At 41.2% G+C, this 18,471-nt stretch overlaps 1 protein-coding gene across 7 annotated transcripts in view; it reads right to left on the reverse strand.

Annotated features, from left to right (window-relative positions):
* Window positions 1-18,471, reverse strand: part of atrnl1a (attractin-like 1a) — a 317,476-nt gene that overhangs the window by 198,825 nt on the left and 100,180 nt on the right. For 6 of the 7 annotated variants that reach the window (XR_006013321.1, XM_042010699.1, XM_042010698.1 and 3 more), the window contains 2 exons: window positions 8,702-8,950; window positions 6,256-6,393 (listed from right to left, as the gene is read on the reverse strand). Coding sequence is in view for 6 of the 7 variants with exons in the window: in XM_042010699.1 (XP_041866633.1) it covers window positions 6,256-6,393; window positions 8,702-8,950 (387 nt within the window). In the remaining variant the exon portion in view is untranslated. The remainder of the gene's footprint in view (window positions 1-6,255; window positions 6,394-8,701; window positions 8,951-18,471) is intronic. The other variant, XM_042010700.1, reaches the window with a different exon arrangement.

The following is an 18,471-nucleotide window of genomic DNA, read 5'->3' on the forward strand; positions in this document are numbered from 1 at the left end:
TGCATGATAGCACATAAGCTAATTAATTTAATGCATATTAGTTGATATCAGTTTGCATAAATAAGCATAAACTGCAGGCTTTAAATAAAAAAACACTCAAAGAAAGCAGCTCATCTGGATGAGACAAGTCGCAGCTGCACAAAGACTTCAAAGACACTTTCTGCTCCAACTGGATACCTAAAAGGATTTCAAAGCTGTTAATGTTTGTGCGGGTTTGTTTATGATGCCAAGTTTGTGTGTTTTGGTTTGTCTGTGTTGACCAGTCAGAAGCTGGGGAAGATGTCTAGAAACTGTGATGAATTCTGGGTAGTTTGTGATTCTGCCACAGGGCTCCACAGGTACCGAAACACGAGCAAGCTTGTTAGAAATTCTGAATATGCACACACAGAGGCATGCTTGAGACTGCAGGTCTCCTCCGAGCACACCAAACTGAGTGGCCGCCTCCTCCAACAGCTGCTGATTGAGTCCAATCCATCTATCTACCCTGCTGCTCTGTGTGTCCCAGTCTCTGGTCGACACTGCTGAGTTACCAGTTTCTCAGAGAGAGAAAGCACTCGGCTGCATCACAGCTCCTACACTGAACACACATTTAGAAAAACATCCTGCTTCTCCCTCCACAGGGAACCTGAGAAAAAGAAAGGAGAAAACAATCTACTGCAGCATAAACTATCCGTACCTAAAAAGGAAACAGTTAAAAACTAAAGAGACCTATGGGCTTCAGTTGAAGTGGATGATTTTGGATAATGGGGGAGAAACAGAGCTCAGAGGACATGCTTGGAAAATTGGTGGAGTAAGAAAAAGTAAGAAAACACTTGATTTGGACAGTTTAACTTGTGAATTACTCATCATCCTTTAATCAGTTTAAGGTGTCAGTGTTTGTGTTCACCCTCAGTCATACAGTGTGAAGTTTCACGGCTGAGTTTACAGTTTCCTGTTTTGAAACAGATGTTCACAAACACTTCTATTTTATTACCGCAACGTCACCTTTTTTTAATACAAATGTTTTCCACAGAGAAACTCTTTCCATCACCCACATGAACTTGATTATATTAAAAAGGTGACAAAGCCGGATTTACAACAAAATCAAATTCTAACTGGTTCTAATTCTTTTCGGTTTTTCAGTTTTGCTGTGATTGGACAGCATCACCCTGCATCACAGGTGGAGTTGAGAACTTGTTTGTGACTAAGAAAGACCATGAATACAGCAATTAGTCACAAGGGTTGCCTGATTTATTGCTTTAATTACTACGTTTAGGAGAGATTTACATGGCGAAAAGAAAGGAATGCATTATGTATCATGAGCAAACCCAAACAGTCCCTTCATTAACAGCCGTCATTACGTCCACCTTGCTGTAGACAGGGGGGGTCTACAGCAAAAAAAAACAATGTGGCACAAAAAATAATGAGTGTTTGGTGGATTATTTCTTTGTTGTAACAACACTTCTTAGCAATAAATTATATACTGTTGGAAAGCCTATTTTGATCTTAAATGGAGCCACGTTTGTAAAGAAAATGCTTTTGTGGGATGAGCAGCAGAGTTGAGTAAATGGACTGCACCCATGAAAACTTGTCAGTGCCAAACAGCTTATGTTGACTATGGTTTAGTGTCATTTATTGGATTGGATGACTTAAGTCTGAAGAAACAAGACATACTGGCCCTTTAAAAATTTCTTCATTATCTAACAGGAGCCCCAGTAGCATGTGGAAGAACCATACAGAGCTACAAGAGCTTGGAACCTCCTCCTACTGGACACATATTGCTGTGGGATGGGATCCCAGCTAGCATTTGTCACAATTCAGCCAGTGTGGTTGTGTTGGTCACTCTGGCACAAACAGGATGTCCAAGCTTACCCTACAATATTCTGTTAAGTTGAGGTAAAGACTGCAGGCAGGTCAATCCATCCTCTCCACCTGCAAATTCTGGAGGAAGTCTCTGATAAACTCCACTCTATGGGGAGAAGTGTCATGTTAAATGGTATGATTTCTCTCTGTCTCCAATGATATCAAGCCTTATTTTTGACTCTTATGAACCCAACTGACTGCTGTAGCAGGGTCCATGCTAACAGGTGCTGCTAGTCAGGTTTAGCTGTTTGAGATGACTGCATCCAAAATTCTGTTCGATGAAATTAAGATCAGTGGAGAGGTTAAAATACCATTCTTCCAAAAAAATGCTTATGCCCACAAAATCTATCAACTGATTCATCTGGATTTCCATCAGTGCTGAGATGCAAAAAATCCACATTGAAGATCTAAGAAGCAAATCCTCCTCAATGTCTACAACAAACTCAATTTATTGTTTAAATCACTTGTTTAGAGAACATTTCTTTTTCTGAATTTATTTTTAGTTTATTCTTTAATCATGTTTTCTAAAGAATAGGGAACATCGACAAGCTCCGACCTGAGTTGAACCCTCTGAGGAACCCCCGAGATGACCCCACAGCAACTTTTGACTTGTGAAGTGTCTCTAAGCTGACAGTCTTCATAGACAGGCAGGAAGAGTAAGTGAGGATGTGCAGAGAGAGATGGAGTATCAGAGCAAGATGGAGACAGGGAACTACTGATGTGTATCATGCAAAATTTATGGAAAGCAGTAAAACTGCTCAGTGAGAGGTGCCGATGGCAGAGGAGTACTGTAGGCTGAAGCACAAAGGATAACAAGCACAAGAAGAAATACAAGCTTGCACGTTGTCTGGAAGACGACTCGGAGGGCAGCACAGCAATCCGTTTGTTGTCCTGTCCAACTGAACCAGAAAGCTCGCCAAGAGACACATACTTCAGAAAAGAACTCAAGACGTGTGGTGACTGAGAAATCTCACGGCTGAAATGTATCAACTGCATTTACATCAGTACTCTGATTAATCCATAAATGACGCCAAGCAGATACCGAAACATGAGTAACAATAACCCTACTGTAAAAACTGTTTTGTCCTACAGAAACCACCATGATTCAGTCTTCCTTACCATCCCAGCAATTAACACGCGAGAGGCAGGGTACACCCTGGACAGGTCGCCAGTCTATCATGGGGCGAACACAGGGAGACAAACAACCAGTCACACTCATTTCTACTCACACTTACTTACAGTGACCAATTACCCGAACACTGCAGAGGAAGCCAGAGTACCCGGAGAGAATCAACGCATACACAGGGGAGAACATGCACTCAGCACAGAAAGGCCCCTGTTCAAACCCCCCCAGCCAACGTCCAAACCAGTGACCTTGCTTTGAGGCCATGGTGCTAACCTCTCTGTAGAGTTATGTGAAAATAAAAGTTAAGTTTTAATTCCCTTAGAATGATTTTTTTATATGCCTATTAAGTCTACTTTGTGGCATCACCATGTCTCTACAGTAGCCCTGAGTGGACAAACCAAGCGCCTACTGACATTTCATAGTTTATCCGGTGAGCTAAAAAAGTTCAGGTGAGGCGTGTTCAGCTGTTTGGATTCTTTGGTTTTGCTACTAAATGTCACTACATTACACTCAGTGTGTAATCACTGCATTGATGTTCTGGAACAAGCCCATGGGACTGCCATCATCCAGTTAACAGCGAGGCCTCACAGGGTCATCTCACAGCCATCACACCCCAACAAGCTGCAAACAAAGGCTTGCAGTGACAGAGGGAAAAACAATCAGCGACCCAGTCAGTGGTGGAGCAGGATACACCTGCACCTGGATGGCAGGTGACTATATACTGATGCCTAATGTTGACACACATTGTCTTTTATAGCACATTTAACATTTAGCTTTCACTGGCGTTTAGTAGTTGAAACTATTTTTTTTGTGTGTGTTGGGTATCAGCAGGAACCACTTTGGCAGAAAAGGGGAAAAAAAGGCTGAAAGCAGAGCTGAAAGAACACAGTGACACCATACTGAGAAATACAAGAAATACTAAGTTGTCTGTTATGTATAGAAACAAACTGGGCTCATCCCTCAAGTTAGACATTTTCATGTATGAATGATTCATAGGTCAGTGTTGAGTGGCTTTAAGGTAACGCTTGTGAAAATGACCTACATCTAGTGGTGAAGAAACGCATAGAAATTACTTCAAATCCCAAGCAGAGTTGTGAATGGATGGTGGCTGTCAGTGGCCAAAACTCCTTTGGACATAAACATGTTTTTTATCTTAGTGGATCCAGTGTTCAGGTGCAGCGACCTCACTACAGGCAACTACTTTTGGTGCCTTTTAAGGCATTCTTTATCCCTACCAAACAACGTTTTAAAGCGCAGAGGGTTTCTACTTCACACACAGAGCTGTTTGTTCACTCAGAGACACCGTAGTAAAAATGGTGGCACAAACATGACAGCATCAGGTTTTAATCAAATACCTGACTTCCACATCACTTTTAATTCGCTGAAACAGATCAAATGTTTTTCCCACCTTGATGAGGACTAATTCTTATTAACCTTTGCTGTTAGACCACATTAACACAGTTTGGTCTTTCAGTTAAGCGGACCAGGTGGCAATAGAGAACTGTTAGGATGATACTTCCAGGTGTGGCTGTCGTCCAGCCTTGTTGGGATGAACACAAATGTTTCCGTATTGGTATCTGTGTCTTAATAAAATGGAGAGCAGGAATCAGGGAAACTACGTCATCCGGGCGGTGTATTAAACATGCAGCTTTTCTGTCTAAAATCTGTTCTCGTCTGAAAGTCTAAACAGACATTTAACACGCTGTCAGCTGCAGCTCTAAAAATCAGTGTGTTTGATTTTGTCTGCGTGCAGGACAAGGTGAACCGAACCGTCTGAGAAAAAAGGAACACAAATGCCCTGCACACACACACAGACACACTTCATCCAGATTTGACAAGGTTAGTTAATCATCTGTCACATGGACAGGGAACGGACAGACTACCCTCTCCTCTGTCTGCCCTCCAATTCCCTCTCTCCCCATTCTTCCCTCCTCCGTCATCTCTCCATCCAAGGACATCTGTCCCTTTCCACCCATATTAACCTTGTATATCTCACCACCTGCCTTTATCTGTTTCTTTTCTGTCTGCTTGTCGTTGCTTCAGTTTCTGTCCCTCTACCTTCCTTCCTCTTTACAAGGAGGCCTTTTCCCCTCCCTGGTATGGACAGAACTGTCTATCATTCAACGCTCTAATCGGCCACACATCATCACCTCCCAGACGTTTGGCTCAAGGTAAATCTAGTGGTCCCTCTTATAGGGAGGATGGGGATAGAAAGAAGGATGAATGACTTGGACAGATGAACGAGGATGGAAGACAGAGTGCTATGGTAAACGACCAAGGTCCAAAGGAGGTAAAAGCAGATGGATACAAGTAGGATGGTTGATATTTGGTGGGATGAAACAAATCTGTCTAACAATCCAGTTTAACAAGCAAAAAACAAAAAAATGGGCCAGCAGAAGGACAAAAAGAGGAAACAGGTGAGTGAAAGAAAATGAGAGAATAATAAAAGGATAAATGAGGGTGAAAGAATGCTCAGGAGAGGGGAGAAAAGGAAAGACAGCAAAAGAAAAACAAAGAAGACAGAGTGAGAGAGAATATGCAACTAAAAGCAAAGTAGAAGAGAAACTGATTTCAAAGCTGCCCATTGTGGAGGCGTAGAGGGGCGTGCATCTATCAGCGCCACGCTCGCCGCAAAAAGCCGCCAGGGACAGACACCAGTCAACTCAGGAAATAAGAAAATGATTAAGAGCGATTTAATGTCACGCCGCCACCAAGCCAAAACGCACATCTGTCACAGTGAGACTGATGTTACTGCACCTCCCTCTAACTTCTCCCTCCTTCTCTTATTCATTACACTCTCCCATCACATCCCAGCACACACCCTTTTCCCTGTTATATCTCCAGCTCTATAAACACTCATTTGTGGTATGATTGTCTCTATATGAAGCTAAACAAAGCTTTGAGAAGCTGCATGTTGTCTCAGTCCTGCTCATAAAACATGTGTAATTTCTGTTTAACGCCTCAATTCACCACATGCTGCAAAGAAACCAAAGCTGGTGGTCACAGCTTTTAAACACTGCCCCCTTCAGGTGGTTGGTGTGTGTTACATTAGACACTGCTGAAAGTTGTTTGAACCAGTCAGGTTTTAAATGAATGGCTCATTATGTAAAGCAGCGCAGATAAAGGATGAAGACTTTATATCATATGATGAAAGGGATATATGCTTATTTGTTGAGAATTAAAAACAATTAAATAACAAATCAGATTTGTTTTTTGTTTTTTTTGTTCAGACTTAAGTTTTCACAACAAAAACAGATCGATTTAACCCCCGAAGTCCATCCACTTACCATTACACTTCCCTCCATTGGTGGGGTCGCCATAGTAACCAGGCATGCAGCTCTGGCAGTGTGTTCCTGCCGTCAGGTTCCCACAGTGCTCACACACACTGGTGTTCACACATTTGCTGTGGCCGTTACACTGACACGCTGAGAGGAAATGAGACATGAAACACACAAAAGGAGACGAGCCACATTATATACTTTTACTTTTGAAACTGTTTGGTTTATATAAACAAGTTTTCATTTCATGGATGGTCATGAAAACAAGACACCATCTTTAAAATTTACATCATGACTTATTTACCTGGCTGAATGCAACTCTGTTCAGCAGACAGGTGAGCTGAGCTCAGAGCAATAGGTACAGTGAGAAAACGCAGGCAGACTCAGGTAAGTTTGTTGGTGGAAAATGGAGACCACTCACCGAACTCTAAAAACATGAAGACAGTGGACTTGCTGTTCTGCATAATCTGTGTGGTCATGGTTCAAATTACAGGGAAACTAAAGGGAGCTTGACTTGACTCCCCTGAAAACTCAACATGAGAAATTAAGGGGAAGCTATGAAAAGTATAGTCCACTTTCAGATTCTATTTTAATATTAATATCATTAATCCATCAGCTTTGTGTGTTTATTAATTTATTGTAGAAAATTTTCTAAATGTATTTCTATCATTTTTGGGACAATTTTGCATTGATTCCTTCTGACACCCATTCACAGCCAAGCACATTGCTCTTTGTGGGGTGTTAATAGGCCAACCTATAGTAAGTCTGTAACTGTGATGACTGTAAAACAGTTTTAAAGCCCAGACCGCAGTAGCTGCTACTGAATAAGGACAACAGGCTAAGAGTCAGAACTGACCTTAGTCCTGTTTAAGGTTGGTGTATTTTATGATTTTGACAATGATTCATGTTCCTGGGTCATGACGCGACTCACTACAGGAGCTGTTATTTCAGCACCGTGAGCCACCCGAGCAGTGACCACTTCATCTTCTCTTATTCAACTTTTGATTTTTGTTGTAATAAGAATAAAAATAAACTAAAAAAATGAAGGAATAATGACGACAAACAGCAAAGCACCAGAGTTAATTAGCAGAGTCGAGTTAATTATTGTTCATTCATCATTATATTGACTGGCTGTTTTCAAAAGTCTGGGTACAGGCAGATACAAGCATGTCTGCTCTGTTTTTGGTTTGTTCCGATTAAACTGTTATATATGTTATCAATCCTTTCTGAGACGTTTCTAGTTTTATCAGCTGCATAAAGTAGTAGCAGAATATTTTTACCAGGTTATTCACCATGCTGCCGTGCACTGACAAATGCATATGCACGTAACTTGGAAAGTCATGGTGCATGCCCAAAAATAAGACTCCCAAAAAGGCCCCTGTGTAATTCCACCTCCGTGTGTCGTAGGTCTGAGTGTAGAACAACCTTGGTGTTTTTTACAAACACAGATTCAGTGAGAGAACAACAGTTTAAGGTGCAGGAACACACTTAGTGAAGGTAAAACTACTACGTACTACGTTTAGGAGCATATTTTAAGTGATATTTTCCCAACAAGTTCACATTTTCAAAGATTTAACTGTACACAGTAGCAAATGTAGCTTATATCCTCCATCCAGTATGAGTTACAGAAGAGTACCAGAAACTTTGCAGAGTTATACACAGTTTACCCACAGTGGTGTTACGTATTCAATGCAATTTTTCAATGTCTGTCTGGATTTATTCTTCTGGAATCTAAGAAATAGTAATCTTTTCCATTTTATACATTTCCAAAATTGTGTTGTGCCACTCTTCTAATGTTCAGGGTGCTGGGTTGAGCCATGGCCTAGTTAGAGATTTCTTACTCGCTGCTAACAGGGTCGGCAGCAGGTTGATATCCCTCTTCCCCGCCAAGGCCAGCACTTTCCCTTGACAGAGCAAATTAAAGTTTAGAGGTATCCGAGTCTTAAACATGGCATTTAATGTTTTATGTATATCTCTCCAGTACTGTGAGTGAGTTTAGGGCAGTCCCAAAAAGTGTTTTCATTACTACCAAGCAAAGCAATCCTGACTGAATCTGGCTGAGATGAAAAGTGCTGCATACAGTACAAAGTTTGATAGTTGATTATAGGTGAACAAATACCACAGTAAATCTACTGTCATGCTTTTCCTGTGTAATTCTTGTTTAAATCCTTTTAAAGTTATTAGTCATGTCAACAGTAGTCAGTTCAACTACACCAGGGGTGTCAAACTGGTCCTCGAGGGCTGCTATCCTGCAGGTTTTTGTTGTCCTGCTCCAACACACCTGATTCCAATCAAATGGATCTAACAGCTTGTCAAGTTCTTGACTATGACCCATTCATTTTATTCAGGTGTGTTGGAGCAGGAAAACAACAAAAACCTGCAGGATAGCAGCCCTCAAGGACCAGAGTTTGATCTACACAGTTCAGCCTGAGTGAGCTCTGAGTGTTCAACTCACCGGGACACTGGATAAAAGCCCAGTTGTAGCCTCTCTCAGAGGAGCAGAAACTCTGATCCACCATCATGTCTCTGTCTCGCAGTCTGTCCCCGTCTCTGGATCCAGGTCTTGAGTTTGCAGGCTTCAGGGGGCCCCGGTAAGAACCCTCCATACACACACCCTTGCCAGTGTTGCTGGGATCACCACACCAACCACATTCCACTCTCTCCAGACACTCGGCACACGTCCTCAGACCCGAGCAGTTTTGGGCTAGCAGGGGTGAACGTGGAGCGAAAAAGAAGAAAAAATAAGACATTTCTGTTAGTAGATGCAGACAAAAGCAGCATGTATTTTTGTTATGTTTAAATAATCTTATGAGCATATTCTGTTTTCATATCTACTTCAAATAGCTTCAACCAAAGCAACAACAATCAAAATCCTGAGGGATGAAATCTGCCCTGATAATATGCTTCCCATCTTACTACCTCTTCTTTGACCCTCAGCATTTATAAAGAAATTGACTTTTCACTCTGGTGTCATTCCACATGTTGAGAAAAGCATTGGTATTCATGAGGTGGATGTGACATTCAAAAACATTTTGGTGGTGGGAATTAAAAATGACACACTGAATTATGGTATGGCATTCAGAACTTGGAGGAAACAAAAAAATCTCCATATTGAAGCTGTGTTTTACTCACAGACGCCTCAGTAAACAAGAGATGGGTGATGAGCATAAGAAATGGAATGTTTGTGGTGTTTTTAATGGAAATTGCAGCCCTCCAAATTTAAATCTGCAGCTTGTTTTGGTCGGTCTCGTTCTGAGCTTCAACTGAACTTCTTGCTTGGAGAAATTTCAGGATAAAAAGTGAGGGTGGGAAAACAGGGAACCTGAAGGTTGAGAAAACTTACAGGTTCTCTCAGAGATCAGTGCGTCTGCATAAATGTAGAGTAAAATTAGCATTTTCATGTGAAGTTGGTCGTCTTCTGAAAAGTCGTTTCCATGAGCCGCAGCTGAGCGGGTGTCGTTTTCTTTGTGCCCCTGTTTGAAATACACCCCATCTTCTCTGCTTGTGCGTTTGCTGCAGATGCATTATTCACCACTACAGCAATGCTGATTCATTTGTTCTCTTTCCCTCTTATCACAAATTCCTGCTCCTCTTTTCCCAGATTCACTTTCTATCTCCTCTTTGCCACATTTTTTTTCCTTTTCCATTCATTAAATCATCTTCAAATATTGTAGTAAAGTGCTGCTTTCTTCACCACTATACCCTCTAAAACCCATTTCCTGTATCACTTTAAAACACTTTTAGCATAAATGAAATTACAAAGCAAGGGACTATCTATTCTCTGTCCTACTGTGCTCTTCCCTCTTATTCTAACTTTCCTTAATTCTTCCTCCTTTTACTTCTGACAGCTCGCTGGATTTTCCTCTACAGTCACACTTCAAAGAGAAAGATAGGCAGTTCAACCATAATCCACATCACACCAGGGATTCCTCCTCACTAAAGCAAATATTTACATACCACACAACAAACTTGAAATCCTAGAAATATATCTACTCATCAACTTTAAAATATAATTATGTTGCTGGAAGTTGGTGGCAGATCTTTGGATCCTTCACCCTTTTCTTGCACCAAATCATCATTTTCCAGTTCAACAAATTATTTTTTGCTGTTTGATTAAAGCACACACACTCCTTCCTCTGCAGTCACCAAAAAGCAAACCTGTTACACTGAACTGCACCTTTGCTTTACACTTCATCAGGTCCACCGGGTTGGACCCCCTTCTTCCTTCAGAACTGCTGTAATTCTTGGCGTCATAGATTCAACCACATGATGGAAACAATCTTTAGAGGGTTTGCTCCATGTTGACATGACAGCATCACACAGCTGCTGCAGATCCATGATGAGAATCTCCCGTTCCGCCGTTAAACTGCAGGATTACAGTCAGTGTGCTGCAAATAGACACGTCTGCTTGCTGTGTATTGAAAGTGGATGAAAGCTGCACAAATGTAAGTTGTAGTTCAAAACAAAAAAGTTTCAAACAAACATGACAAATATAACTGCAAGTAGTAATTACTTCTGCTTAGTCTGTAACAATTACTCATTCAGCTTCTTTCAGCAAAGCACCTTCTCAATGACAAAAACTGTCCTGCTTCTACCCTTGTTAACAGACGGGCCTTGTCCTGGTTAGGGCAGCCTATAGTGCTGCCAATCACAGGTTCAAATCCAGCAATGCACCTCTTCTAAGAGCAATCTGTCAATTACATCAGTTTCCACTTTGAAATCAACCACTATTCTTTTGAAAAGCATTAACACATTCACATGTGCTGTATGCAATCACAGATTCAGAAGTTTCCATCACATTTAGTCACTTTCTTCCATTTTTAAACCGAAAATGGTAGAATTATGATTGCGTGATGTATGATTGTCTGGATTCTTTCAAAAATATATTTTGATGCAGAGTTAAGCTGTCTACACGCCGTCTTCCTGAACACATGCTGCAAGGTGCATCTGCAGATTACTGCTATACACATAAGGAGCATGTCAAAGGCAGCGACAGCAAATGGAACACATATTTCAGGTAACAGCCTGAATGCCACCAACATGATCAAATGTGACCTGAAGACTATAAATGGAACAATCAAAAATAATTTAAGCATGGACTGAATAATGCTAAGTCCTGAATGTTGACTTATGTAACAGCTGTTTTATGTAGATAACATAATTTACCTGCTATGTTTTCAGAGCCTGAGCCTGCTCTGATTTTAGTAGCCTTTCCAATTATCTGGCTTCATCTATGTTCCACATGGAAGGAATTAGGAGCGGTTATTACCTCAGGAAGTCTGTGGACTCACTGTAAATGAGGATGAGAGATAAAAAAAAGGACTGCCTGCCTGCAGGCTTTACATGGCTTTTTGTTTTGGTTAACGGCACCAAAGATTTGCCTGTACTTTGTGCCATTACATGACATTACCTTCAGGCTATGTCTAGGATCAATGTTCTTTTCAAATAATGGCTGCAAACATATTCATGATTTAGGAATAATGAATGTGTGATCTAATCATTATCCACAAATGAAACCGCTGACCACTGGCCATTTATAATTTAGGCTCACACACATAATATGGCTCACACACACAATAAAATTAGCACTGATTTCTTTAGAAGTTAAACTGCTCAGGCGGCTATTTTCCTTGTTTCTTGTAGTAAAAAAAGACTTCCCTTCTGTTCTGTGTAAACAGCTCACTACACTGCAGCTCATTACACTTTGCAGCACTTAAACTGAGTCATGCGGGTCTGTGATACATCTGATTTTAGTGAAAGAGGTGGTCTAATAGTCAGTAACACTTTTACAAATGAACAGAAAAAAATAGAAATAGATCATTTAAGTCAACATAGGTCAACACTCAGATTTTCTAGAGTTTGTCGACTTCACATAAAAAGACAAACTCAACCCGGTGTTCTGGATGTGCATGTAAAACCACAAACAGTCTCTTAAAGTTAGTCAAGTTTTTATCATTGAGAGCCTTAAAGTTCAGCAGCAAGCGCAAAGCGCAGCATTTCCACCGCTGCTTGCTTCAAAGGAAACAACCACCACAAGCTTTGTGTGGTAAAAACAGAACGGCCTGTATCTAAGCTCCTTCCCATCTTTCAAACATTCATACCAGTACTGAGATGAGGATATTAGTTGCCATCGAGCAGTACAGGTAATAAATATTTGTAGAAAGTTAGGCTTGCAGATGCTGCAGATAGGAAATAGTTGCTACCTCCTGCTGTGCAAGGAGTGAGCAATTTTCATCTTATCTAAAATTCTCTCAGCATAATCATCTCGGTGCCACATTCTGCTTCTGATCACATTGGGACTGATGTTTTGGCATCACTAGATAGTACATATCTGGCTTCATCGTGTGTAATCCATTTGCTCCAACAGCACTTGACAGTGAGCACAGCTGAAGCCAGCGCCATGCAGATCTGTGAGCCTCCATACATAATACATCAAGTATCAAGGCCATAAGCTGCCTTTTGCCTTAATCTCCAAGACGAAGAACCTTACAGAAACTCTGTGGTATAGATAGAAAAAAAAAAAAAAACATGCATACCCTGGAGAAAATATGCCATACGGCTTTGTTTTCTCTGGACCAAACCCAGAATCTGCTTCAAGACTAGTATCACCATGTAACAGTGTGTGGATAACACAATACACAGAATAAATAACCAAGCATTACAAACTCATACACACTGTTTGATAACTACTGTCTCACTGTGGATTCCTTGATCTTTGTGAGTCTGAGAATGTCAGCATAGGTTTTATTCTTTAACAAGTATGTTGGTTAAATGAATTAACGATGAATGACCTTTATGTTTTAAAATCTTTATGTTATGGTTAACCTTTAAGTTCTACTTTAATTATTCACTGTGGCTTCTTTGCAGACTTTGCTGTTTAAGCACATGGGTCATAAGAGCCAATGCAAGACAATTACCACTCATATCTAAACAAGTTTGTTTAAAACGTCTCCTGGTACAAATAAGCACTGGTCCCAACCAAGGTAAGCAGCTGGGCCTAGGGCTGCACGATTATGACCAAAACAATAATCATGATTATTTTGATCAATATTCTAATCACGATTATCAATCACGATCATTCACTGTGTTTGGAAAAACATGTATTTTTATTGCACCAATTATAAACAAACTATGTGGCAACAATTTTTTTGTGAAAAATTAAACTTTAAAATAAAATAGATAATGCAAAAAAAAAAAAAACATTTACCATTAATTTTTGAGACGTTAATGGAAATTATGGGGCTACCAAAGATGCTAAATTAAGAGCTGTTCAAGATCCAAAAGAGTCGGCTCTCTGAAAAGAGCCGAAGATCCCATCACTAGTATATATAGCTGTAACGGATGCTATCGTGGAGAGGGATGTCGTGAGAATGGCAAAAATTGAGAAAAAGACAACCTAAAAATATTTAGAACAGCAAAAAAAAAAAAAAAAAAAAAAAATATAATTACATTTTTCAATCTATATTTTCTTTGTTTTTTGTGTGTGTTTTATTTTTTTTTTAAATTAGGAGCCTGCAGCATGTCACAACACTTAACTTTTTAAATATTTATGTCCACACTCTTCATTAATAAACATTAACGCTTCTGGATGGGGAAGGGGTCGGCGCAGCACCCAGTCCTCATTGAAGAGTAAACTCATTAACTTCAGTCTCCAAAAGTCTCTAATATCACCAGAAAAAGTCGCTAGATTTGTCGCTAGTCGGTTTTTTGAAAAAAAGTCGCTAGAGGAGAGTGAAAAATCACTAGATACAGCGACAAAGTCACTTAGTTGGCAACACTGAGTACAACTAGCTGCCGACTGTAGAAGGTGTGCACCCTTGTTATTTAGACATCTTAATGAAGCCTTGGCCTTGTGTTCGCCCCCTGGTGGTTGGCAGACTACTGGTTGAGAATGTGTGTGATCAGAGATGCATGCAGCACAGCTGCATTTTGATGTAAATATCGTTGACGATCAGGTTCATTTAATTGTGGCCACCAAAATCGTGATCACAATCAAAATCCAATTAATTGTGCAGCCCTAGATGGGCTACAGCAGCAGAAGACACACCGGGTGCCTCGTGTCAGCTAAGAACAGGAACCTGAGACTACAATTCACACACACTCACCAACACTGGACAATAGAAGATGGTCTGATTACACTGGACAATAGAAGATGGTCTGATTACACCAGACTGCTGCTGGTGTAATGGTGTGTGGGGTATTTTTGGCCCACTTTGGGCCCCTTAGTACCAACGTGGTCTGGTTTAACCAGCACAGCCTACCTGAGTATTGTTACTGACCATGTCCATCCCGTTATGACCACAGTGGAGCATCTTCTGATGCTACTTCAAGCAGGATAATGCACCATGTCACAAAGCTCAGATCATCTCCATCTGTTTTCTAGAACATGACGATGAGTTCACTGGACTCCAACGGCCTCCACAGCCACCAGATCTTAATAAATAGAGCATAGAGAGATTCTCATCATGGATGTACAGCCAACAAATCTGCAGCAACTGTGTGATGCTGTCATGTCAGTATGGAGCAAAATCTCAGAAGAATGTTTCTAACACCTGGTTCCATCTATCACACCAAGAATTAAGACTTCTTAAGGAAAAAGGGGTCCAACCCAGTACTAGCAAGGTGGACCTGATAAACTGGCCAGTGACTGTGATAACAGAAGGTATTGCTACTTTAAATGCATAAGTCCACCACTATTGCATTTAAGGTTGATGGAAATGCATTTTATAAAGAATAGAGAACATGTTACGTTACTGATCTGGTGTTTTGGTTTCTGGAGAAGAAATATGGACGATGTTTGACAACATCCTGTAGAATCACAACAGGTAACGAGAACTCCTGTAGATCTTTACATTTTCATGCACTCAAACACTAGTTGTGTTTGCATCTTTGCCATGTTCTGCTTCCAGCTAGTAACCATTAAGGTCTGCATTGAAGATTTGTCCATTTCATATAAATTCATTAAAAGAAACAAACCTGATGCTAATTTTTGTAATTTACGTGTTGAATGTTTCAGGTTCATATGATAAGCAGATGGAACAAAAACAATATGTAAATCAAACAATGGAATAATTATAAAGTGTTTTATGCTGTGCTCATGGGTTTGTTTCACCCTAAACAATAATCACATTCAAGCTGTGGAGCAGTCATACAAATATACATTTCCTGTGCTTCATTCTTGGTTTCAGCATCAGTTTTTTCACTCCTTCACTTTCTTTGTATGAGCGACTATCCCAGAAGCCCTCCGAGCATTACAGTGAGTCTTTAGGTCTTTAGTTTGTCCCATTCAAAACTGTCATGTAGATGTCTGATTCGATGTCAAATCACACTGCTTCATCCAGACTCAATGCCTTGTTCTGTCTGCTGCTGCTGCTGACAGATCTTTGATTGTCAATGATGCAACTCTTCTTTGATGGTGAGCCTGTTACCACATCCAAATGTCTTCAAGAAATTTAACTTGACGCAACAAAGGCACCACAGTCACCCTCAGTGGGTCTCAGGATGGTTCTCCACCCCCGGAGTTCAGTACCAGCTGTCAAATCCAGGTATCTGACTGTTTTTACACACTGTGATTCCAGTTTCCAGACATGCTGCTGCTGTTGTGGAAATACAGAAGACCGATGGCAGCTGTGAAATTCATCTGGACAGAGATGACTGAATTACTCAGAATAAGACATGAAGTGTGGAGACAGGCCCAGGTTACAGAATAACTTATTAGAATGGCATGTTCAGTGCTAAGATAAAGACTGGTTATAGGGCTCGGCGATATGGCCCAAAAACAGGAAAAAAAGTTTTTTTTTACTGGCGGTAAATAGGTGCGCACAGCCTCAGATGCATGTACGACTGCAGTTTACTCTCATCTTGTATGTGCATGTGACAAATAAACAACTTGAACTTGAAACTTCTGGTTCCGACTTGTTCTGGAGTTTTAGAAGTTCGGTGCTTTCTGGTGAACCTGGTGCAAAATGTTTGTGTCTGCTCTGATGGGGCAGGTATTACTCCTCAGTGAATGCATACCTGCAAATACAGTACATAAAATGTAGGAGGATGTGGGAAGGGCAAACCAGCTAAATCACTTCTTTAATAGGTTGGGCCACCCCAACATATTCACACCTCAGAACACAGCAGACCCACTCTCCTACTTCCCCAAGCCATCACCAAAGCTGCAAGTGTGGATGGAGTCTCCCCGGCGCGGGAGCTGGGACATCCCCTTCAACGCATCTTTAACCTGAGCTTGGGACAGGGGAGGGTTCAGCACCTATGGAAGATATCCTGCATCATTCAAGTCCTTAAGAAACCACATCCACAAGACCATGGAACAGCTGCTGAGGCCACAGACCCACCACGCTCTTGACCCTGTGCAGTTTGCTTACAGGGAGAAGGTGGGAGTAGAGGATGCCATCATTTTCTTGCGCCTCCGATCTCTCTCTCACCTGGACAGAGGCAGTGCTGCTGTGAGGATTATATTTTTGGACTTCTCCAGCGCCTTTAACACCATCCAGCCAATGCTCCTCAGGGACAAACTGACAGTGACTTTGTCAAATCGTGTGACTCCAACCACCTGCTCCTCAACACCACCAAGATCAGGGAGATGGTGGTGGACTTCACAAGACCCAGGCCCCACCCAGAGTCAGTCATCATCAAAGGGGACTGTGTGGAGGTGGCACACACCTGGGAGTGCAGCTGGAGGATAAACTGGACTGCCAACACAGATTCTCTGTGCAGGAAAAACAGAACTGTCTGTTCTTCCTCAGAGGCTGGTGTCCTTCAACATCTGCAAGAAGCTGCTACAGATCTTCTACCAGTCCGTGGTAGCGAGTGTCCTCCTGTACGCTGTAGTGTGCCTCAAGAAAGACTGTCCAGCTCTGCGTCATTGGTACTGAGCTGGACAGCCTGACATCTGTCCATCGTTGACAGTCCAAACCATCCGCTGCACAGCGCCACCTCCAGGCAGAGGAGCAGCTTCAGTGACAGACTGTTGTCACTGTCCTGCTTCGAGGACAGACTGAGGAGGTCCTTCCTCCCCCACGACATACTGCTCATCAACCCCTCTCAGGGAGAGCGATAACATAGAACAGAGCTCTGGACTCACTTTACACTCACACCACACACTTTGGACACACACACTTTATCACACACACACACACACACACGTATATGTGGGACTTAAGTGTGTATAAACAGACTGTTGCACAACTGTATGTCACACTGTCATTTTGCACAAACTGCACCTTAGAACCAGAACTAAAATATTTTATATTGTTATTCTACTTTGTACTTTACTATAGCTGTTGCTTTTTATTGAAACTTGCGTGCCCTTATTTTTCCACATCAAGCTGCTGGAAATGTGAATTTCTGTCTGTTTGGTCTGTCTTGTTATGTTCCCAAAATATATTTTTCTTTTTGTCTTTATCCACTGAGAAACAACTATCTGCAGGCTGAACTGTAAAAACTGCCCATACAAGCTCTGAAAACAGGCTGATTGTTAATGAGATCTTGAAAGAAAAGGTTTCATCTACAGACAGGTTCTACCTTATTTACTTCCACATAGCTGCAGGATGCTAAGAGACAGAAAAACTAAATGCTTAAAGAAAAAACTTACATGGAAAGACGGTACAGGACAATTAATGCGTGACTGATCAGCTGACAAGGAAGGTCCCAAAGCTATAGAATTTAATGCCTGGGGCTGCATTGAGATAATTGTTTCAGTATATCCTGCACACAAGCAATTAGTCTCTATTCAGCTAGAAAAATGGGAATGACACAGAAAGCCTGGGACCAAAATGATTGAATGAAGTAAACCCTCCTGTTTAAATGCTCATAAACTTGATTAATCAAAAGATTAAGGAGCTTTTTCCCTCAATCAAATCTGAAGGTCTCAGATGCTTCAGATGTAGTCAGCTGTTTCCTAAAAGAAAAACCAACCTCTCCAACAACAAAAGAGCTGAAGCAGAAATTTATGAAACAAGATGTAAAGAGTGATGGACAGCAGGACTGATATGAAATGTGATGCGTCATATCTGAAACAATAATCCATTTTTGACCAAGACAAGCAGCAGAACAAAAGCCTCCTACACAGTTTCTGCCACCAGACTGAGAACAATACTGAAAGAAGAGATGACTGAAGGTAAAACAAGAAAAGGAGAAAGCTTGTTAACAGTGGGATGGAGAGCTGTCTGCACTTAGACTACTGACATCAGGAAGAAATAATCACCAGTCAAAAAA

This window comes from Melanotaenia boesemani, chromosome 16 (genome assembly GCF_017639745.1).
Source record: "Melanotaenia boesemani isolate fMelBoe1 chromosome 16, fMelBoe1.pri, whole genome shotgun sequence".
Taxonomy (NCBI): domain Eukaryota; kingdom Metazoa; phylum Chordata; class Actinopteri; order Atheriniformes; family Melanotaeniidae; genus Melanotaenia; species Melanotaenia boesemani.